Source organism: Rhinatrema bivittatum, chromosome 1 (genome assembly GCF_901001135.1).
Source record: "Rhinatrema bivittatum chromosome 1, aRhiBiv1.1, whole genome shotgun sequence".
In the NCBI taxonomy this organism is placed as follows: domain Eukaryota; kingdom Metazoa; phylum Chordata; class Amphibia; order Gymnophiona; family Rhinatrematidae; genus Rhinatrema; species Rhinatrema bivittatum.
Genome location: NC_042615.1, coordinates 306158522 through 306181667, shown reverse-complemented (window position 1 = coordinate 306181667; position 23146 = coordinate 306158522). Strand labels below are relative to the sequence as shown.

The 23146-nt window shown below is 42.9% G+C and overlaps 1 protein-coding gene across 3 annotated transcripts in view; it reads right to left on the bottom strand.

The window, feature by feature from the left end:
• Positions 1-23146, bottom strand: part of SLC39A8 (solute carrier family 39 member 8) — a 159903-nt gene that overhangs the window by 54020 nt on the left and 82737 nt on the right. For all 3 annotated transcript variants that reach the window (XM_029597054.1, XM_029597055.1, XM_029597056.1), the window contains exons 3-5: positions 11435-11604; positions 9236-9358; positions 8377-8535 (exon numbers count right to left, since the gene is read on the bottom strand). In XM_029597054.1, the coding sequence (XP_029452914.1) occupies positions 8377-8535; positions 9236-9358; positions 11435-11604 (452 nt within the window). The remainder of the gene's footprint in view (positions 1-8376; positions 8536-9235; positions 9359-11434; positions 11605-23146) is intronic.

Sequence of the window (23146 nt, the reverse complement as noted above, 5' to 3'; positions counted from 1 at the left end):
GTGTGCTTCCCGGGGAAATAATAATCCCCAATCCCCTTGAGTTCTTCAAAGGCAGAGGGCAGGCTAAGGTTGAATGTCACTTAGCAGATTCCCTGGCACAGTGAAAACTGTCCTAGAAGGTTGTACCCTCCAAGGAAGTCTGTATTCCTCTTAAAACAAGGAGACTAGAAAAGACCTCTCCTTCCTCTCCTTACAGGGCCCTTTAGAGCAAGTTATGCTGTACTTATCGTAGTCCATGAAGGCAGAGGTCCAACCCGAGTCCTTGGTTTTGGGGAATCCTGAGGAGGTAACCCCTCTGCTGCCAGAGTCACATTGCTGGCTCTGGTCCTGCTGTCTTGCATTTCTCTCTCTCTCTCTTTCTCTCCACTGCTGTTCTCTAAGTTTGTGACACGGAATGTGAGCCCTTGGTTGTGGTGTGGTTGATAGAGCCTGGCGAGCAAACCTACTAGGCCCACACCAACAGCAGGCAGACCCACTCAGACAGCAGCAAGGACTGGGCTTCAGCTGCACCAGCCCCGTTCTCCACAGGTTAGGCCCTTGGGTTCCAGGGGCCAGCAGGACTTAGGCAAGGAGCCCATGAAGAGCGGCAGGAAGGTCTGAGAACCAGGCAGTGGTCAGGGCAGGCGGCAATCAGGCAACGACAGATCCAGGCAGAGATCAGGGCAGGCGGCAATCAGGCAATGTAGTCGGATCCAAAGCAGACGTCAGAACCGAAAGTTAGGCAGAGGACGGACTGGGCAAGATAGACAGAGGTGAGAGAGGACTGCAACAAAGAAGGGAACTGGGCAAGAGACAAGGGCTAGGAACCAGCCCATCTTCATTTCAAGAAATTATCCGTGTATTATTCCCCATTAGGAACCAAAAAAGGAAATAAGTATTCCTGCATGAAAGTACACCCAGGAAGATTAAACCACCCAACCCATGTGCTGCAGCCCACCAAATTTGGGTCTACAGAAGCCTGCACTCCAGTGAGGCTTACTAGTCTCCCCCGAAGGGAAGAGAAAAAAGAGAGAGAAATGGGGCAGATTTTCAATGGGGTATGCGCGTAAGATACCCCCCAAAAACCTGCCCCAAGTTCCCCCTGCGTGCGCCGAGCCTATGTTGAATAGGCTTGGCGGCGTGCGCAAGCCCCTGGACACGCGTAAGTCTCAGGGCTTTCCTGGGGGGGCGTGCCGGGAGCGTGTTGGGGGGCATGTCGTGGCGGCGCATCATCCGGGGGCGGGGGCGTGGTTCCAGCCCGGGGGGGGTGGCCAAGGCCTCCGAAACAGCTCCCGGGCCGGGGAATTGCGCAGCTGGCGTACGCGAGTTACGCCTGCCTCGGGCAGACGTAACTCTTCAAACAAAGGTAGGGGGGATTTAGATAGGGCTGGGGGGGTGGGTTAGGTAGGGGAAGGGAGGGGAAAGTGCAGGGGGTGGACGGAAAGTTCCCTCCGAGGCTGCTGCCGATTTTGCACAGCCTTGCGCGCGCCGACCCCAGATTTTAAAGGATACGCGCATATCTATTAAAATCCAGCGTACTCTTGTTTGCGCCCGGTACGCGAACAAAAGTACGCGCGGGCGTACTTTATTAAAATCTACCCCATACTGTTTTGACATCAACTAAAACCTCCCCTCCCTCTGCACCACCCTGCCTCTCTGCCCACTATCCCAATCCCCCACCCCAAAATGAAACTCAGAGAACAGGGTCAATGCTTATGTGAGCAGGTGCCATGCTCTCACAACATAACACAAAAATAAGTAGCCTACCATGAAATATGCAATCCCATAGCCTCGTTGTAAAAACAAGCCAACTAAAGATGCAAACCAGAGTTAGCAAAAAGAACTGAAGTAAGCCAGTTCCAATGACTCACTCCATAGTAGAAACAGCAAGTCAGGCCTTCTAGAAATTAAATAAAACAGTAGTAAGCCAGAAGGTCTTGAAGTCTGCCATGCTGCCTCCTGTACGATGCTGTTGCAAAGCTGACAAAATTCAGCAATGCAAGGTCCCAAAATCAGCTAGCCAGAGAAGCTCTGTTGCGCCCCGGAAGTAAAATAGAAGAAAAGCAAATAGTTATTTATTTGCTCCAAAAATGTTTCTGCCTCTGCTCGGGCCTCAGAAACCAAGGACTTCCCTTCATACCAGATTCTGAGCTTTGCCAGAAATTGTAAAGTAAAGCGTATGCCTTTTGAACCAGCGTTGCACAAGTCAGCGAGAAATCTCTCCGTAGAGCTGAAACCCGCAGTGAATAATCCTGGGCAATGCGAATCTTGTGATCTTGAAATTTGAAAGATAGTATTTTGCGCACAGCTTGTAGAATCTGCAATTTTGAACAAAATTCAGTACTTTGACGATTACTACTTGAGGTTGCAGATCCGAGTCTCGATCTGCAACCTCAAGTAGTTGCAGATCGAGACACAGAATGGGAAAAACACAGAATGGGAAAAACATAGAATAGGGAAAAAACCTTAGTAAATCAGGCCTTTTGCCAGATAAACCTTTTAAAAATATGAGCCTCTTTATTTTTGTTTCTTTTGCAATGATTTTTGAAACAAGGTCACAGAAGAATGTTTTTGAAATGTTTTCTATATGAATTTTGCACATGAATAAGAAAAACAGTTAATGATGTTAAAAATAAGACTTTGCCTGTGATAGAAAAGCATTGCTGAGGAATAAGTGAATTATTTTTTTATTTATGATTTTTATTAAATTTCTATTACATTTACAATGAAAGAAATTAAGTAATATTGGAATACATGTCAAATATAAAGAAAAGAAAATCTAACAAGGAAACTTTAGACATAGTAAATCCAACTATTCAGTCCACTTTATATGGGAAGCCATATTAAGAAAACAAAAAAAAAAAAGGTAAAATGTCAAGCCAAATAAACCTACGGAGATATTTATTGCTTATATAACCAGATTAATTATCCGTCTTATAGGCTAGTTATGCACCCATTATCCCCCTTTATCTGTAAGAAATACTTCCAAGTGATCACGTTGAAGAAAGACAAACTTGTTCTTTTGGTAAGATAAGACACTTACATGGGAATTTGAGGAAGAATGTGTCCCCAAGGGCCAACACCCTTCCTCTCAATATACAGAAATTGCTTCCTCCTCACCTGGGTAGATCTAGAGATATCCGGGAAAGCTTGGGACATTTTTACCACAGAATAAGAAATTTTTATTTTTAAAATATTTCTGTAAAACAAGATTCTTTTCTATTTCTAACCCAAAGGTCATTATCAAGGTGGCTCTTGTTGCGATGTCATCCCCAGAAGCCTCTAAAAAGGATGTCAAATTGGGACTGTTATCTATTATTTCATCCATTCCACCCTCCATTGCCTTAATATCTCTTTTATAACTAGATATGTAATAGATATTTGATATAAGCAAATCATCATTTATAACCAGTGGGGCAGATTTTAAAACATATGCGCGGGCGTAGATTTGTTCGCGCAACCTGGTGTGAACAAATCTACGCCCGATTTTATAACATGCGCGCGCTGCTGCGCGCATGTTATAAAATCCAGGGTCGGCGCGCGCAGGGGGGGTGCACAATTGTGCAACCTGCGCGAGCCGAGCAGCCTGCCTCCGTTTGGAGCGGCCTCAGAGAGAACTTTTTTTCCACCCCACCCCCCACCTTCCCCTCCCTTCCCCTACCTAATCCACCCCCCAGCCCTAACTAAATCCCCTCCCTACCTTTGTTGAGAAAGTAACTTGCGCGCGCTGGCTGGCCAGGCCCCGACCCAGGCCGATGTGTCGGGGCACTCAGCCACGCCCCTGGACCATGGCCCCGCCCCCAGACCGCCAATTTTTCGAAGCCCCGGGATATACGCGCGTCCCAGGGCTCGGCGCGCGCAGGGGAAGGCAGGGGGAGGTTTTTGGGGGTTGCGCACGTATCCTACACCCACAACCCTTTGAAAATCTACCCCAGTATCTCTAACATATTTCTTAAACAATTCTCGTGCTGAAAGCAATCTGGTATATGGAAAATTTAAAAATCTTAAATTTTTACTGCGTATATTATTCTCCAACATTTCAAGATTTTTGTATATTATCAAAGAGTCTTTTATAAAAACAGTCCCACTAGCTTGCAAGGTGGTAATCTGGGTATTCAATGCCTTATTTACAGATTCCAACTGCTCTATTCTTTTCCCGTGGTCGTCCACCTTTCCTTTAATCTCAGAAGAAAACACAGTAGATTGGGACATGGACTGAGTTAATCTCTTCTCCATTTTCATAATAGCCTTCCATATATCTGCCAGGGAGATGTTCTCAGGCTCAGCTATTCCAGCTTCTCCTTCCCCTTCACCAACTAGTAGTACTGACTCCATTAATCTGGTGTCACCTTCTGTTGGAACTGGCAGTTCTTTAACAGTAGGGGTATTTAAACCACTTACCCCTACTTTACTATGATCTTTATCGGTTATCTGGTCCTGGACGGGACTCGCACTCACCCCAGATGAGAAGGATGAATTTTGTACAATCTCTCTTGAAGATTGACTCACCCTACAAACTAAATTTGGGCCTTTCATCTCTTTGGAGGCAGGTGTAGATGTTACAGGTTTTATTTTCCTTTTCTTCTCCATTAAATTCTAAAAAGATGCTTTCAGCAAAATTTTCCCCAGGGGCGCGCCCCTTTGGCACGCGGCTTTGGCAGCGCACTGGAAGCTGCGCGCCACTGTGCAGATCTTTAAATAGCACAGCTCATCCGATGAAAATGATTTCAGGGGTTGGGAGGCGGGTCTAATTGCTCACCAGCTGATAGTCCCTCTCGTCCTCACTTGCAGTGCATCTCTCCTGGGTAAGGCTTCCAGGCATAAGTGAATTCTAATGCCTCTTTTTCTGAGGTTTTCCCTTCTGTCATATATTTTTTGGTAAGAATATAAAGATTAGATTATGAACTTTATTTTGAATATTGGTTTATACTATGAAGTTAAAGCCATGTATATTATTGATGGATTTCAGTGCCTCTCAGTAATTTTCTGATTTTCTGTGTAACATGATGTCTCATAAGAAGACTATGTTTAAAAGGTGACTTTTTTATGTAGGTCACACTGATGTTGAAGTAGCAGAGTTACATCATGCAGCTCCTGGTAAAGATGCTGCAGAAATCAACAGTGTGGTTGATGAAGGGATTCCTCTAGTTTTCATGTCAGCCCCCATCTGTTGCACAAGTCCTGTCCCCTGCATAGCCCTTGCCTGGCTGTCAGTTAGAGATGTAGGGCCTAGAAGGATCAGCTACCACCACATCTCCACCAACATAGCACTCCAGGAGGAGGAGGAGAAGGAATTTGAGTCCCCACGAGCATCTGGAGAAAGAATGGCTCCTTCTTTGCCCAGAATTCTACCTTCTCCTCCTGCATCTCCTGAGCTATCCCAGAGAAGTTCCTGCGAGACTGTCAGACTTTGTTACCTGAAACAGCTGCCACACTCATCCAGAACAAAAGGTTTGTTGCATCCGTCGGTCTCAGACAGTTTTGACCTCTGTGCCTCACCTTTCTTCCTACTCTCTCCTCAAGCCTTGGGAAGATGGCTGCTGCCACATCTTCATGCCGCTCTCTCTGGCGTCCCCAGAACGGCAACGATGATGGTGTTCGCCATGTTTCTCCTGAGGGCCTCCTAGGGTGCGCGAGCGCATGCCACCCACGTCTTTATCCACATCATGGCGTGAACCTCGGGGGCATCCCCATCGTGTGACGTCACGCCATCCAGGTATTTAGCCTGCCCTTCATTTGCTAACAAACTGAGTTAGCAAAGATCGAGAATGGATCGTGAATGGATTGGAATGCCTCCGGTCTAAGCTTCTCTGCCGCTTCCTTGCTGCCGCTGGAAGCTCTCTCTCTCTCACCTCTGGGGCCATTCATCTCTAACCTGGGTTCCCGCTCCTCGGGGGCCCTATGCTTTTTTTCAGGTACCTATCTGGGATACCGGGTACTCGCTCCTCGAGGGCCTGCTCTCCCTGCTTTGGTGCCTACAATTCAACTACTTCTGCCTGCCAGGATCTCCATCAATACTGCTATCTACTTCAGTGAGTAATCTAACCTTGTCAGTCTGTCTCGCCTACAGCTCAGCACTGGGAGCCTGCATTCGGGACTTCCTCTACTACCTCACGCTGCCTACCATCTACTCAAGTGTGGGACTGGTCTCCTCTGCTGAGGACCCCTGGACTGCTTCTACTGGGTTATCTCACTGCTGCCACCCCCTGGGCAGTATCACCAAGCTGTATAATAAATACAAATCTTCTGTGTCTGCGTGTCTAGAGTCTAGCCTAGTACTGCGGTTCCTCACGGGGCTCCTCCCCATGGGAGTGGCCATCGCCGCAGTACCCAAGAATCCACTCCAACACCTCAAAACCATAACAAAGTTAAACTAGCAAACAATTTTGGTGATTGCTCAAAGGAATCAGCAAATTAGACATAAAGATGACTTGCATGCCAAGTGAAAGGACACTGCTGCATCTATACATTGGACATTTGAGAACATCTATCATGCAAGGAGTGGCAAAATGCGGCCTACCTGTGGATTTCCATACAGTCAGCATCAGTACAACTCCACTATTCCCATCTCTAATGAGGCATGATGGCACATAGTCAAGAAGAAGGAGTGTGAGGGAGGAATATTCAAATTTTTTGATCCCTCGCTGTAATCAAGACAATAATCATAACTCTTTTGTCTCCTATGTCCATACCTGTCCTTTAAGCTCTGTGCTCATGAACAGCAGCTCTAAGAGCCTGGGATTCTTATAGAAGTTTACAAGTGTAGGTAGGGGTCATTCACATCACCTCCTGGGTCCCCCGTCCTTCTTCTTTTTCTAGCTAGTAACTGGAAATTGTTATTCTTCCTACAGCGTGTCCTCATGATTTCTTCTGCATCATTTACTAGTAGCTGTGCATCATCGGAGAGGTGCCATGCATGCATTTATTAAACTAACTAAAGTATTGAAAGCCTACACCCAACTTGAATAGTGAAGTTGTTTTCCTTGTATCTGGATGCAAAGGTCATTTTGTCTGGTATGGGCAATGACTTTCCTGGTTGCCAAGGATGCTTTGAGTAAAATGTTTTGCCTTCAAAACTGTCATACATGACGCATGGCATCTAGGCTAAGGTGGTTACTGTGATTATAGAATAAAGAGGAGTGGAGTGGAATGAAGGAGTAGCCTAGTGGTTATAGCAACAGGCTGCAAGCCAGGATTTATATCCCACTGCCACTCCTTGTGACCTTGGGTAAGTCACTTTACCCTCCATTGCCTTAGGTACAAACTTAGGGCTTGATTAACTAAGACTTTTCTCTCATTCTGTGTCTATGGGAAAAATGCTTATAAGTGAAACCTTTAGATTGTGAGCACTCTGGGGATAGAGAAATACCTATAGTACCTGAATGTGGTCTATTTTCAAATGCCTGAAAAAGTGAAATATAAATAAAATAGAGGGACAGACTGATGCTCTGTGTTCGTAAAGTTTGTATTTAGTACTTTGAAATGATTAATCTGTATTTGGCAGATGAATATGAATTTAGTTACGAGGATACATTGTATAGCCTCTTGATGTTGCGTCAAGGCACAGGAAGGGGAAATGTTGCTGATGTGATACTGGCAGGAAAATATCAGATTTTAAGAACATTGTTATAGACTGCAGAACATGTTTACTGTTCCAAGAGAGTTGTAAAATTCTAGACACTTTTACTTCATGTGCTGTAAAGTAATACTTACATTGAGGATTGAACAAAATAGGTGTGAAGATTTTAAAGTGACAAAGTGGTTTTAAAAAGATGAGTATCACAATTTGCAGAGAAACTGGTAATCTCTTTAAAAGCAGCTTTTGCCATAAGAGAGAGAAATTGCTGAAGAAATCCAAAGGTTGTTTGCCTTTCTGTTCAGGACATGTGATAAAGGGAAATACCATACCATAAGAGAAAATACCTTACCATAAGAGAAAAAATATAAACAAAAAAGTGACAACAACATTGTTCCCATGGACTATAGTGGCAACTGCAAGGCTCCAGCAAGGAGTATGCTAGAGATACTGCAACCTCAGAAAAAAGTAAATGTTTTCAGGGAGGTGAATTCAGTCTACATGCATAGCCCCTTGTAGGCTGGTTTGTGGGTGGAGCAAAGGATGAAAATGGATCCGCTAGAGTGATTCCATCTCCTGTGTGCCCCAGATATCTTTTCGGAGCCATGCCAAATGTCTTTTGACCAATGCAAGTATCTCCGGAATAACCCCTTTTAAGACAGTTGCTATTTGGCAAAACGAAAAATCATCTCAAATATTCACCCTCCCAGAGTCCTAAATAAACAGCATCAAACCCTGCGAGAATACGACTTCACTTCCACTGCATCATCATGCAACCACACACACACCAAGGAGCTATAAAGAAAAGTCAGTGTTCGTACCTGAGCTGAAACCACGCTGATCTGGTCTGCAGTGATGCTGCCATTAACTCCTGCCACGGCTGGGTTTGCATAGCATGTCGCTGTCCCATTTTTGTATTTGGAATCATTAACCATTTCTCGACCATTCTGCTGATCAATTTCTAAATGACCATGGCCTTCCTATTGAAGAAAGTTGTATGTTACAGGAAATTAAAACTATATATATATTTTAAAATTATATAGGGAAAACGTAAACGGGAAATTGGGGGAGAGGTGTGTATTCCTCTATGTATGGGCCAGTCTCAGTCCAAACTGTAACTTCTGTGACCATTATAAAGCTACTATCACCTTTCCAATGTATCCCAACACAGACTTCTTCTTTAGCCAGTAAAGTTGCACAGAGAAATCTAAATGCTAGACAGATCTGTGTGGGCTAGAAAGTGTAGCTTCACAACTTTATCAGGACATGCGGGCATACATCACCCTTCAAATTCCCTTTATTTTGAGTCTTTTACCCCCATTCCCAGCACACATGCTCCTCTATCCGAAAATCATAGAGACTTCAGCTTTGACGCTACGAGAGAAAAGCAATTTTGACATGAAAGATGGCAAAATTCTTTGCTTTCACTAGTTACAGTGGGTGGCACAATGTTATTTCTTCCTTCCCTAAGCCAAGTACCAAAGTCCATGGTAGGGAATCCATTAAATTCAACAGGACCCTATTTCAAAATAATGTTGTCTTCTTCTTTGTGACTATGTCGATTAATTTTTCAGTACATTTCCAAGCTATCAATTATAACAAAATAATTTAGCCCGTAAACATGTTTAAATATGATGAACTCTCTCAAATATGGTAAGAAAAAAATATATATATACATACCTGTCCATACAGTTTTAATGCCATTTTAAGAACTCGCTCTACAAAGAAGAGAATGTAGAATCCTCCAAACACAGCCACTGATTTCTCAATGTAATTATCATGCTTGGGGTCAAATCCCAGTGCCTGTAATGGAACACATTGTGCTTTAGGTAAATTGAAAATGTCAACATTTTCTCAGGTAGAAAACACAGGTTTTCAGTCTCAATCAAAAGGCCAAGGGACCATCCTCAGCTCTTAGCACAAACCACACAGCTGGATGTTGGCCAAAAGGCCAAGAAGCTGCAAATGAATACGGTACAACAAAACTTCAAACCCCACATTCACCACCCCAAGAGAAGCATCCCTGCCCTAAACTACTTTGGGTCATAGTTTCATAAACTGTTCGTTTTGCAATAAAATTCTTTCAACATTATTTTTTTGGAAGACTGTCTTCATTCCATGCATACCTGAAAACATAGATGAGGAAATTTATACTGTTTTAGAGCTCTGCACATCACATCACAGTACCAAATCCAATGTTTTCACAGTTATGAACTAATCTTTGGAGAAAATATGAATACATCATTCAACCAGAGAATGCTGGATTATTTATTACACTGATGAGAGCTCAATTTCTGAGGATTTGTGTTTTTGTGGGAGGGGGCCTTTCCTCTGCGTTGTGTCCGTGTTAGCGACTGAAAAGGTTTTTATCGTGCATGAGAGAGAGGGAGAGACTGACTCTGTAGGGCCTATTATGTAACTTTACTATTTATATATAAACCAAGTGAAATGAGCAGAGTAGTTCAGAGTCCACACAGTTGTTTGAATAAAGCAATTGATTATTTATTGCGGCAACTCCACAATTTTCAAAGCGACATAATTTTTAAGTCTCAATAAATCCCCCGACTTAACAATTATGTCGCTTTTGAAAACTGTGGAGTTGCCGCAATAAATAATCAATTGCTTTATTCAAACAACTGTGTGGACTCTGAACTACTCTGCTCGTTTTCCTTGGTTTATACATATTACGTGCAGAATTACTCTTCTTCACTATTGTGAATTACTTTACTATTTATACCACTGTAAAAGGGGGTACTTTTAACTTGGGGTGGGGTTTGGGGGGGGCTAGGTAGCGAGTACATTGTACAAATCAACTCCTCTTGTACCTTTCATCCCTCCAAACAACAAAAAATCTTCAGTGATGTCAACTTTGCTGTTCGTACCTCTGACTGTGTATGTAACCCCCCCCCCCCCCCAAACCTACTCCACCCCACTCAAATCCCACCCGAGTTAAAAGTGCCCCCTCTTACAGTGGCATAAATAGTAAAGTTACATATTGGTCCCTACAGAGTCTCCCCTCCCCCTCTCATGTGCAATAACAATCTTTTTGGTGAACGCACCCGCGGAGGAATAATCAGCGATGCAAAACGTTTGCGCTGGTGTGATAAATTTATTGCACCTTGTGGAAATTACCTATGTGAAAAGCGAGCTGGGAAATTAGCCTAAACCATGCCCCTTTTTTTTATGGCGGGTGTTATTTCTGCTATAAATTATAGCATTTTGATAAATCTAGGTCTAAGTGTTTAAATGTCACTCCTGTAGTTCATAATGCATTTGATCCCCTCCTGATTGGTTCAAAGATGGAAAATCATTTTTGGATTTGAATATTTTTCTTCCTTTCATTTGCTTCTTTATATGGTTTCCCAAGATTGTTCCTGTTTCAAGGTTTCTTGAATGTAAATGATTTCCAAACCCAATAAAAAAAGAAATGAAAAATAAAAATAGGAGGGGGAAAACTCCCCAAGTAGTTGCCAATGAAGGTTCATGCTGCCAGATCGAAGCCCTGATCTGAATGAGTTGGGAAAGGTAGAAAGGAGCAAAAGGAAAATAAATAAAAGAATCCATATAACCCTGCTGTCACAGAAGCTCATTTCAACCTTGTCAAATTCATGTTTCAGAACTAATAAAGCCCCAGTAAGAACTGATAGTTTACCCCCTGCTAATCGTACAAGGACTTGCTGGTTAACTGAAAGTATGGACATGTGTACAGACACAATCAGCTAATGTTTTCCATCCCCGAGAACCGCGCCACCAAAATGAACAGACTGGATGGCTAAAAGGGGAGGAAAAAAAAGTAAAAGATTAGCAAACATTTTGATCCCTTAACTGAACCGCAGTATTTTTTTTTTTTTATTGTTGTTGCAAAGAATGAGTCCTTACCTCTGGAATGAGCTGGAAAACCGCATTAGAGAAGAGGGTACCAATGGCCAAACCAACAAAATAGGACAAAATCTTGGAGAAATATGGCTTTCTTATCACAGGAGTGAGAAACAATCCTAGAAGTGATGCCAAACTGATAATAGTCACCGACAGGATGCCAAATCCCCAAACTGTGGATAAATAGAAAAGAGATGACGTAGGTGAAAGGATATTAATAACCTGGTGACTTGTTTTTACCATTACTTGTTTTTTTCCATTATTCTAAATAACTAAGAGCTTGATTTAGACATCAAAAGAGTTATCACCATGCAGTTATTCTTCACAGTCGCTGCCTATACAGCATTAATGGATAAGAACAAGACACAACTCATTTGATAAGCAAGATAGTATCACTCCACGCCAATAAAGCAATGGATCATGTTTATGCTTAGATTTAAATCTTAGTATAAAGTCCTGTAGCCTTTTTTCTGCATAATTTTGATTGCTTAGGATTTCTATTCGGGGTAGGCAGGACTTTTTTGCCATTTTTTTCCCGCAGCTGGCAATTTAATAAGCCATGGACCAAAAGGCATGCTACTTTTTTTTTTGCTCAACAGTTTCTTCCTGCAGTTTTGGGTCTCAATCTCTATGAAAACAGGCTAGGGTGCCTTAAACCTTCATTTACAACTATCTGGGGATTTTCCCCCACATCAATAACTGTAGGAAAATACTTCCTCAGACAATGCATTTATGGAGGCTCGCTGTTAATATCACTTGCAGTTTTGCAGTGCTTCATTTAATTATTGATGTTGCGATTTTGAATTAGTTGATGAACTTTTATAGGGCAAGGTTTACATTTTCTCCAAACGGAAAACTCTGTTCTTGTTGCAAAAATGCTTAAATCTGGCCATAAGAGTTGAATTTTGAGTCTTAGCAATTTCCTCTAAAACCCACAACTGTCCCCAAATGAACTTTTTCGGACCTGTCATAGTGCAAGTGGTCAAAACATGGAGCCTCCATATATGCAAATTTATCTCCTGCATATTCATTGTGGATCTCCTGAAAACCCGGCTGGCTGTGAGGTCCCCAGGACAGGTTTGGGAAGCCCTGGCCTAGTTTGTTTAAAGAGTATGAGCCCAGGCCCGCCGTGTCACGTTTTCTGGCTATGGATACTTATAACACGATGAACTGGCTTCACTGCAATGCAGTCTGAATCAGGCTGGTGGCTGCATTCTGTGTAATGATGGGAGTCTAAACCCTGTTGAAAACATTTAATTTTGAAGTACAATTGTTCTGTTATAGAACTTTTGAACAGTCCCTAAAGCAAGAGATTCCTGTCTGAAAAATCTGTACTGAACTGGTGAAACTGAAATGGAAGAAAAAGCTGTGCACAATATACCCTTTTACTAAACAGAAAATCACAACTAACATATTAACATAATATAATTATTAAGACTCGTGTCACCTCTGGAGATAATAATAATCACAGGTTAGGATCACAGCAGCCTGACAAATAATCAAGTGAGCAGTCAAAGCGAGAATGGCAGCCACACCATTCGAGTTAAGCAGAAATGAATTCATTCAGATGGGGATTAGGTGTAAAAGGATAACTGATGAAAAACTGCTATATACATTTCCCTACATATTTATTTATATTCCATTTTTTTGGCACTTCAAAGTAGATTACATTCAAGTAATGTAGGTGTTTCCCTATCCCTAGAGGGCTCACAAAGTAAGGGTCTGATTTATTAAGACTTTTCTCCCATTCTGTGTCTATCGGGAAAATGCTTGGAAGATGAGGCCCAAAGTTTGTATCTGAGGCAACAGAGGGTAAAGTGACTTGCTTAACGACACAAGCAGCAGCAGTGGGATTTGAACCCTGGTCTCCCTGGTTCATAGCGAGTAATAGTAGCTAACGATATTCTAACAGGTTATATAAATTGCCACAACCAAAAACTAATTAGATGAATTCATTGGAATCCAGATGCCCTACCTGTATCCAGCTCTTTGAACTGAGGATGGAGATGAGTCAAGTCAGAGCAAAAATGGCTAAAATTAAGCATGCTGTTCCCTTTATCCAGAGTCCATCAAATCTGTCACACTTCCTCAAATGATCCAGAGGATAAGGAGAAAATGAATTATAATAGGTGTTGCTGGATAAGACCTAAGGATCAAAGTCACATCCTCTATGCTACCGCTACAGAATGTCTTCACAGAATTGGAATTTTTTAATCTATTTAATTCTTTAACCATTCAAAAACAAAATTTACATTATTCAACTCCAATAAGGAGAAGAAAAAAGGGTAAAAAAGAAAATGAAAAAAACCCTACATCATACAGTACAAGTCACCAAGATGGAGGGAGAGAAGAAGAATAAAGCAGGAAAAAATATTAATTCTATTAGGGATCCTAGCAGACATCAAGTCAAGGAATCAGAAAAAAAGGAAAACCTAAGCACTGAAATAAATAAACAAAAATATCCCACAAATTATTTATCGGGCATAACCCACCAAATCAGACCAAGCGATCTACCACGAATCTTTTGAGTTGAGCAGGGTAAAAAAAAAAAAAAAAAGTGCCCCTTGATACTTTAAAATACGTTTCACCAGAAATTTTAGGAAAAATTCAGACCCTAATTAAATAACCCTGGAATGGATAGAGAGAAACTAGAGATGTGTATTTGTTTTAAATGAAATAGATAATGGCAGCAAAATTGTCTATTTCGTCTCTTTTCAGGAGTGCCACAAAACAAAAACAAAAAACAAAATTTCATAAAAATTAGTATTTCGTGTTAGTGCGCACTAACTGAAAATGTTAGCAGTTAAAAAGTGTCAATTGGGGGAGCAGTTTTTTAGCTAGAGTTATGGTTATGCATTCCCATAGTTACTTGCTTGTGTTGCCAAGGTTGCAAGGTGGTATTTGTGGGGGGATGGCCAGTGCCTGGTAACAAATGTAAACAAACAATTGAAATAATAAATATTTAGTACCATCAAGTTCTAGTCAGCAAATGCAAAAGTATGTAATGCATATTTTGAATTTGCCAATCCATTTGTATTTAGGAAAGGGGTCCAGGCATTTTGGTACATGCATGCTTTTAATTCCCCTGGTGTCTACTTTTGTGTTTGGGTGGGGGGTGGTAACTGGTGAGAAGATGTTGCGGAGTGGACCCTTAGCCCGAAGTGGAGTTGACGCTACCCATGGGGAAGCCCCCACAGGTCCCCACCATCGGGAGGCGGAGCAGAACGGGAAGCGGATGCCGACTGGAGCTTTGCCAATACCAACCCTCGTTCCCCGTAAGTTGAGCCCTTGGGTACCGGGGCCAGCTGGTCTTAGGCGGGCCTCCGCACGGTTGATCCCATGAAGGATGTTCAAGGCAAGGAGCCAGGATGCAACGGAGACACAGGGTCCAAAGGAGCTGAGTTCAAGACAGGGCCTAGATCCAGAAGCCCCGGCAGGCTAGAGATCAGGAACAGGTTAAGTCCAGGCTTGTAAATAGGCAAGAGCCTAAGAAAGTTCAAGTAGTCAGCTGGAGGCAAGATCAGGTTCAAGCTGGAGTCAGGGCAGGTGGCTGAAGACAAGGTCAGATACAAGATGAAGTCAGGGTAGGTGGCAGAAGATAAGGTCAGGTACAGGCAAGGGTCAGAGCCAGAGAATCCATCCAAAGCATGGTCAGGAACAAGCAAGGGTCAAAGCCAGGATTCCATCCAAAGCATGGTCAGGAACAAGCGAGGGTCAAAGCCAGGAATCTGTCCAAAGCAATATCAGGAACAAAGGAAGGTCAGGAACAAGAAACTGGAACTGGAACTTGGGAACTGAAACAGGAACACAGGACTGGAACAGAAGAAGCTCAGGTGCAGGAACAGGAACACGAAGAAGTAGCAACTAAGCACACGACTGGAAGCATGGAGATCTGTTGCCAAGGCAAAGACCGGATGGCGGAGCCTGCCTTAAGTAGCAGGGCCCGGAGACTTCATCATCCAGGGCCGCGGGAAGGTTTCCTACCACGGCCCCTTTAAAGTCGTGGAAGGCACGCATGCACCTGCCTAAGGCATACTGACTGGAACTACATGGTGGCAGTGTCTCCACTCGGCGCACGTGGAGAGACCCGACTGGGACCGGAGGAGGCCACGGAGCTGCCGGAGGAACCTGGGAATATGGCAGGAGCACAAGCGCGTAGGTGACTGCCTACCACTGCCAAAGAAGAAGGGCCAGGTCCGGGACCCAGGTGTCCGGGGTGAGTAGGGCCAGTTTCGGGCCTACCGCAGCCAGGACACGCAATAGAGGACTGGAGTGAATGTATGGGGTGATAGATAGAAGAGAGAATGGTTGGGGTGGTGACTGGTGAGAAAGAGGCAGCCTGGTGTGTGTGGGAGTGACTGGTGAGAAGGGAAGTGACTGGGGTGAATGTACAGGATGGCGGGTGGGAGAAAGTTTGGTTGGGGTAGTGACTGGTGAGAGAGAAGCAACCTGATGTGTGTGGGGGGGTGACTGGTGAGGAGTGACTGGGGTGGTTATACAGGTGAAAGGTGGGAGAGAGACTGATTGGAGTGGTGAGTGGTTAGAGGGGGTGAATGGGGTGACTGTATGGAGTAACAGGAGAGAGACTGGTTAGGGTGGTGACTGGTGATAGGGATAGTGACTGGGGTGACTGTATGGTGTGTCAGGTGGGGGAGAGAGATTGGTTGAGGTGGTGACTGGTGAGCGAGAGGCAGGCTGGTATGTGGGGGTGACATTTTAGAGGGGGAGTGACTGGGGTGACAGGTGGGGAAAGAAACTGCTTGAGATGGTGACTGTTGAGAGAGATGCAGCCTGGTATGTGGGGGGTGACTAGCGAGAGAGGGAGTAATTGGGGTGACTGTATGGGAGTGACAGGTAAGAGAGAGAGACTGCTTTGGGTAGTGACTGGTGAGAGAGAGACAGCCTGTTGTGTATGGGGTGGGACTAGTGAGAGAGGAAGTGACTGGGGTGACTGTATGGGGTGACGTGGAAAAAAGAGGCAGCCTGGTATGTGTGTGTGTGGGGGGGGTGACTGGGGTAACTGTATAGGATGACAGGTTACCCTCCACACACACCAGGCTGCCTCTCTCTCTCTCCAGTCACCGCCCTAACCAGACTCTCTCCCACTTGTTACCCCATACATTCACCCAAGTCACTTCCCCTCTCACCAGTCACCCCCCTCCACCCAAACACACAGACTCACACCAGAGGAATTCAAAGTATGCATATCCCAAAATGACAGGGCCCTTTTCCTAAAATATAAAAAGACTGGTGAATTATAAATATGCTTGTGCATTACATTCTTTTGCTGACTAGAACTTGATGCTATAAAATTACATCACTTGTTTGTTTACACTTGGTACCCCCTCAAACTCCACCTTGCATTCATAGCAACACAAACAAGTACCGGTACCTAAGGAGGCAGCCAATGGAATGCAGAACCATATCTCTAGCTAACGAATTCCTCCCAAATTGACACTTTTTAATTGATGGTAACATTTTCAGTCCCATTAATGCGCACTAACTCTGAAATTAGGGAAACCCGAAATAAATATCCCCCAAACCATTTTAAAAATGAAATTGAACAGATAACGACCTGAAATGAAAATGACACGAAAAAAAAATCAATTCACATCCCTCAGAGAAACATTCTTCTTTTATCTTGAGTTATCATATAGAGGTCTGGGAAAACCCTAGCCTTCTGATTAAAGAGCCCACTTCCTTATTACAAAAAAAAACAGATTCCAGATTCCAGTTCCTATCAGTACTGTTCCCGCTTTTCTTTGTTTCATAAACGTAGAAGATAGTAAGCAGGAAGAGCTATCTAAATATTTTAAAAAAAGTCATATCTGGAAATCATAAAATTTTAACAAGTCCGTATTTTCCTTATTAAAAATTTAAAAAAAGTATGGTGCTGGTGCTCTTGTAGCTATGTGTCCCTGGATCAGATAAGCCAACACCATGTGACTGGTTAGCAGGGATACAAAAGTCACCAGTAATGTAGCCCATGAGACCACCTCCTCTTGTGATGGTTCCAGAATTGCTGTCAGCTCTAAACTGATCCCTTGAAGTGGGCTGGCTGGAATTACTCCAGTCCAATCCCAGCTAAATAAAGGCAAATACTGGATCCTAACTGTAGCAGGGAGTGCTTCAACAGGAAATTGTAACACTTCTATCAAATACTAAACTTATCATTTAGTACTGCCAATATTTCAAGCTTGTGAGGTAAACTCATGCTATCCTTATCAGGGTAGTCTTCACAGACTGAAGGGTTGTAATATTATCTTCACACCCCTTCAGATGGTTTTCACAATTCTCAGATTTAAAATCCAAAATACGGAATGTATTTACAGTATCTTTGGAGGCGACACAGAATTAATTGATTCACCCACTCAACAAGGCTTCCATTCATGCAATAACAGCCCAAATTCCCTTCAAGAAGACAGATCTGAGAACAACTAAAGTGGGGGTTGTGGCAAACTTAACTGGAGAAGACATTTTGACTGTCAAGATGAATCTGAGCCAAGGGGAATCCCACCATCAGCCATAAGGGCCTCAGAATTTACCCCTTCAGAAGGCAGAACAAGGCCACCAAGGTGCTCAACAGTATCCCCTTGCTGATGTAACATGGCTCTTCCACAAGACTGCTCTGGAGAATCTGCTGCAATTGCCTTAGTTGCTCACATCTGCTCCAATGCCTCTCAGTGTCTGACGTCATCTACCAGCATTGAGATCAGAAGGGTGATATAGGATTCCACACTGGATGGCAGCAGTGGTTCTGAGGGAGGATCTCCCCCTCAAAGCTCAGGGAGGCTTCTACACTGAAGGAAACCATCCCAGGCACCTCTCTCCTTCTGCTCTGGAGCGCCATTCCCAATGGGCCAAGCACCGCTACATGTAATACAAAAGTGTCTATTGCGCAAGCAACCTGCCAAATATTTGAGTGCACAGGGTGAGCTTTGTTCTTCGCCTTTCAATTCCCCATGTTTTCAAAAGGGCAGGCGGGCTGGCAGGGTAACAAATGCTGTAAAGTAGCGGAGCTCCTGCAGCGAAGATAATCAGAGTCAGCCAGCTTGCTCTTCACCACCCTTTTCCCCTGCTTTCACAACATCTGATGTGGTGAGAGTGAAAGGAAGAGGCCCACTGTAAAGCAGTGTATTGAAATATCCCAAAACAGAAGGAAACTCCTTCTAGTGCAAACTCAGTTATCAGCGTAACTGACTTAGGGGTAGTATTGCAGGGAGACAAGAAAGTCAGATGCCTACTGGGATCCCTGGTTAGCTAGGATACAAACCATATTCTTAGAATTATTAGGGTAGAAAGAAGAAAAGGGAGGTTGATGTTATAGCCCACTAGGAGACAAATGACCTGACTGGAAATCAAGTCGACATAGTAAAGGAATGCAAAAAAACTGGGATAGGGTCTTAGGCAGAGGGAAAGAATGGTGATATTTTCAGATTGGTACATGGGAAGTCAGGCTATGTTACACCATAATCTTCAATGCACAGCTGAAGAGGTGGTGTAAGGAAAAGGATTTTAGATATCTTGGGAGCTGAGGCTGTACAAGGAGAGATAAAAGACTATGCTGCAGGGATTACCTACAACTGTCTGTGAGGGAAACCAAGATCCTTAGTGAACGCTTCAGATCATATACTGAAGGAAACTGAAGGGTTTGGCAGACAGAAGCTTCCCATGGTGATTTTAAAGTGCACAAAACTTTCTCAGTGGACCAAATGGGAATCCAATTGGAGGGATCCCCTCAAACACGAAAAAGTCCTACATGAGTCAAATTCATTCACAACTACTCAGCCTGTCCTGGTCCCTTGGGGTGGAGATCTGGTTGGAAAACCCCAGGATCTTGATCCTCCTTTCCTGATGTTGGTACTGGTGACTTCTCTGGCAGGAAAAGTATTTAGAATGTGGCAACCAACCTATCCTGGAATCCTGTTCAGAGAGTGAGTCAAAAAACCTCCCACAACAAAACCCAAATTCTTGCTTACTGAAAAATCGCTCGATGGCTGCTGCTTTACTATCACTGGTGCTTGCTTCATCTAGGGCAGTGATGGCAAACTCCAGACCTCGAGTTCCACTAACAGGCCAGGTTTTCAGGATCTCCACAATGAATATGCATGAGATAGATTGCCTACAATGGAGGCAGTGCATGCAAATCTTTCTCATGCATATTCATTATGGAGATCCTGAAAACCTGGCCTGTTTGTGGCTCTCGAGGACTGGAGTTCGTCATCACTGATCTAGGGTGTAGATAAAGACTCACAGGTCTTTAGCCCTTGCCCTTTGTGTCCAGGGGGAGCCTTCTCCAAAGGGTACAAGATTTATGCAGGAATCCCTTCTGAAAAGAGTCAGCATACATCTTGGCAATTAAACATCTCACACATAGGATCTGTCACTGCTGCATGCCCCAATCTAAGAAGTAGAGGAGCTCACGGGTTTTCAACTGTCTAGGTTGAGAGCCCTTTTGCCCCAAAGGGAATCAGGCAAAAGTCTCTCTTACTGCAACTTAACACAGGACGAGGGTTTTTTTTTAAAGAGGCACCTCTGAAAAATATAAAGTTCCTAATGAGACTGGGAGGCCTCACCAGAGAGTGGAAAAAACTACATCCTCACTGTTCTGAATGTACAGCAAAATGACTCCAAGGAAACCTAAAATGGCTGCTCTAAATAGAATTGATACTTTCACAATACAAGGGAAATCTAACAATATATATCACACATCTCATATATCAAAAAACAAAATATGATATAATATAAAACACCAGAGAGATGTGGTGTTTTGGGATATGAGGATTTTAAATGTATGGATGAGTGTGAATATTTGTTTTAAAAAATACGTATTGGGTGGATGTTATAGTAACATAGTAATGACGGCAGAAAAAGACCAAAATGGTCCATCTAGTCTGCCCAACAAACTTCCCAATGTAGTAACTGCTGCTCCGAGCAGGTTACCCCCAAGCTTTATTTATTCCCATCTTCTAGCCTTTAGCGATCCACAGTGTTTATCCCAGTGTTTATCCTTATATATAATTATTGCATTCTATGTATTTTTTTTTTTAATTCTTTATTTATCAGTTTTAACTTACAAAATCATACATTTTGCTTGTAAGAAATATTAAACAAATAGAATATAATAACATAAAGCATATCATTAGAATGAAATAAATGAGTTTATACACTCCCAAAAAGGAAATAAATTAAATTCCATAAGTCCTCAATTTATAAATCAATATATATATAGTGTTTCCACCTACAAATAGGATCCGGTATTGCAGAGAACTATAGCAAACTGAATACATTAAATAAACTTAATTATTCCTTTAAGGAAAAGCGACATCTATCCACCACTTTTTACGTATCTATTGGGGAAGATGTAAGGGGTAATTTAGATATTAGAAAATTGTTTAGCTGTTGAGAAGTGAAAAATATGTTAACTTCTGGTCCTTTCCTTAAGATACATTTACATGGAAATTTTAATTTGAAGGAATAACCCAATGCAATTGCCTGTTGGCGAAGGGTTAAGAACTCCCTTCGCCTTCCTTGAGTGATTGGGGACAAATCAGGAAAAATCTTCACATTTTCACCAAGAAAAAGAGTGGGAAATTTCAAGAAATACTTTTTCATGATTAACTGAACATCTGTTAGGGATATTAATGAAACTAATAACGTAGGTCTATCTATAACCTCTAGTTCAGAATTTTCTAGGAAATCGGTTAAATTTTCCTGAATATTTCCTCTATTTGAAGTAGGAGGAGAAGTTCGATTAGGCAGAAAGAAGCATCTATTAATATTGGGCAAATTTTCCTCTTGAAACCCCAAAACTTCCTTCAGGAATTTTTTCAGTGATATATAAGGATTTTCTCCTATTACACGAGGAAAGTTTAATATCCTAATATTTAATTGTCTATGAACATTTTCCAGTGCTTCAATCCTTCTCGCTGTGAATTGATTGTCCTTTACAACAGCAGCTTTGAAATTTAGATTTTCCTGTTCTTTTTCTTCAAGTTTTTCAATTCTCTTTGTAACCAAATCAAACTTCTGTTGGATTTCCTGTGAATTTTGAGTCCCTTGAGAAGCTAACACTTCCACTTTCTCATTAACTTGATTAACTACGGTCGCAACCCCTACCATCAAATCCCACAACGCTGCATTTGTCACAGTCTCTGGTCGCTCTGGGATTTTTAGGGGTGCCGCAACTGGGGAAGTTACCCGGGGTAAAGGCAGGAAAATATCCACGGGACTTACCCCAGTAGCCCCTTCTCCATGGCCAGTTTCTGTTGTTCCCAATACTTGGTTCACCTCTCCCGGGACGGCTGCGTTGTTTTCCTGTGCACTTGGCACAGCAGTCGACGTTAGCGTTGGTAACTCTGCAAATGCTCCGGAAGCAGAACCACTCTCCGGCGCATCAAGTTGAAACATCCGACCAGTTTCCTGCTTTGGTGCAGCCCTCAGGTCCGGACTCAGGCTTATCTCCTCCGGAGCGGACTCCCCTCTCTGCTGGCTCCGCTCCAAGGTCTCCTCGATCCCTGGTAGTAATGTGGTGGAGGAAGTGAGAAAACGGGTAATCTCCTGGTAAGCCACCGAAGTTAGTTGGGGGGTCGAGAGGTAGACCCTGACTTTCCCCTTCCTTTTCGGTGGCATTTTTCTTTTTTTGGGTCAAACTTTTTCAGCAAAATCGTGGAGCGACCCGTAGCCCGTTCCTACTGTGTCGCCATCTTGGATCCCCTAGATCTAATTCTTCTCTATGTATTTTTTGTAAAAATAAAGTATTGATTTTTTATTAAATATAAATAATTATATCACTTTTTTTGGGTTACTAAATAGAATTGAGGCATCCAATCCAGACCCCTCCAGGCTGGGAGGGGCTGTGATGGATGGCAGGCTCATGAATAGCGGTTATATGCAGGGACCTAGTGACACTGAGTGGCCAATCAGTAGGGGTGCCATAGAGGCACTGTCAGAGTCAAAAGATCCTTGTGAAGTAGAAGAACAGTGAGCTAAACTGAAAGTAGCTGTGGCAAGGACAACAAATCTTTATGGAGCCTATTTACGAATGTGCAGTACTTGTATCACAGAAAAATCTACTGTGGGTTTTAGTAAACTGCAGTACCCTGTTTAGTGAATTTGTAGTACTTTTCTCAGGGTGCTCAGGTCGTCCCCTTGAAAAAATTCAGAGATGAAACTGTAAGACTGAGAGTAGAAAAAGAGTTTAGTTTAGTTTAATTTAATTTAATTTAATTTAATAAAATTTGATATACCGCCTTCAATAATTATCAAAGCGGTTTACAATAAATACTAGTAAAATATATAATCAAAAAAGATCATCTCATATTGTTACTGTTGCAATCACACAGGAGATAGACTGGATTTGCTCTCCTGTGTAAAAGCGCCGAAACGTGAGCCAAAATTCCATCTTAAAAAGCTCTGGTAAAAGTGAAGAGGTTGCTGTTTGAGATTATGTTCTTACCCTCCTCCCTGTAACTCTCTCCACTGTGGGAACACGAGGATGCAATCAAAGCCTTCCAGACTTCTTGCAACAATTTCAGCTTGCCTTTGAGGAGCCAGGACAAAAATAAAAAAAGCAGCAACACTAAACAAATACTTTTGCTCCATGCTCACCAAAAAATGGATGAGTAGAACTGCCAAGGACATATGGGAGTGGCACAGCTGGAAAAAACCTGGATGCCAGGTCACCTGGTTTCCTAAAATTTGGCACCTGGTACC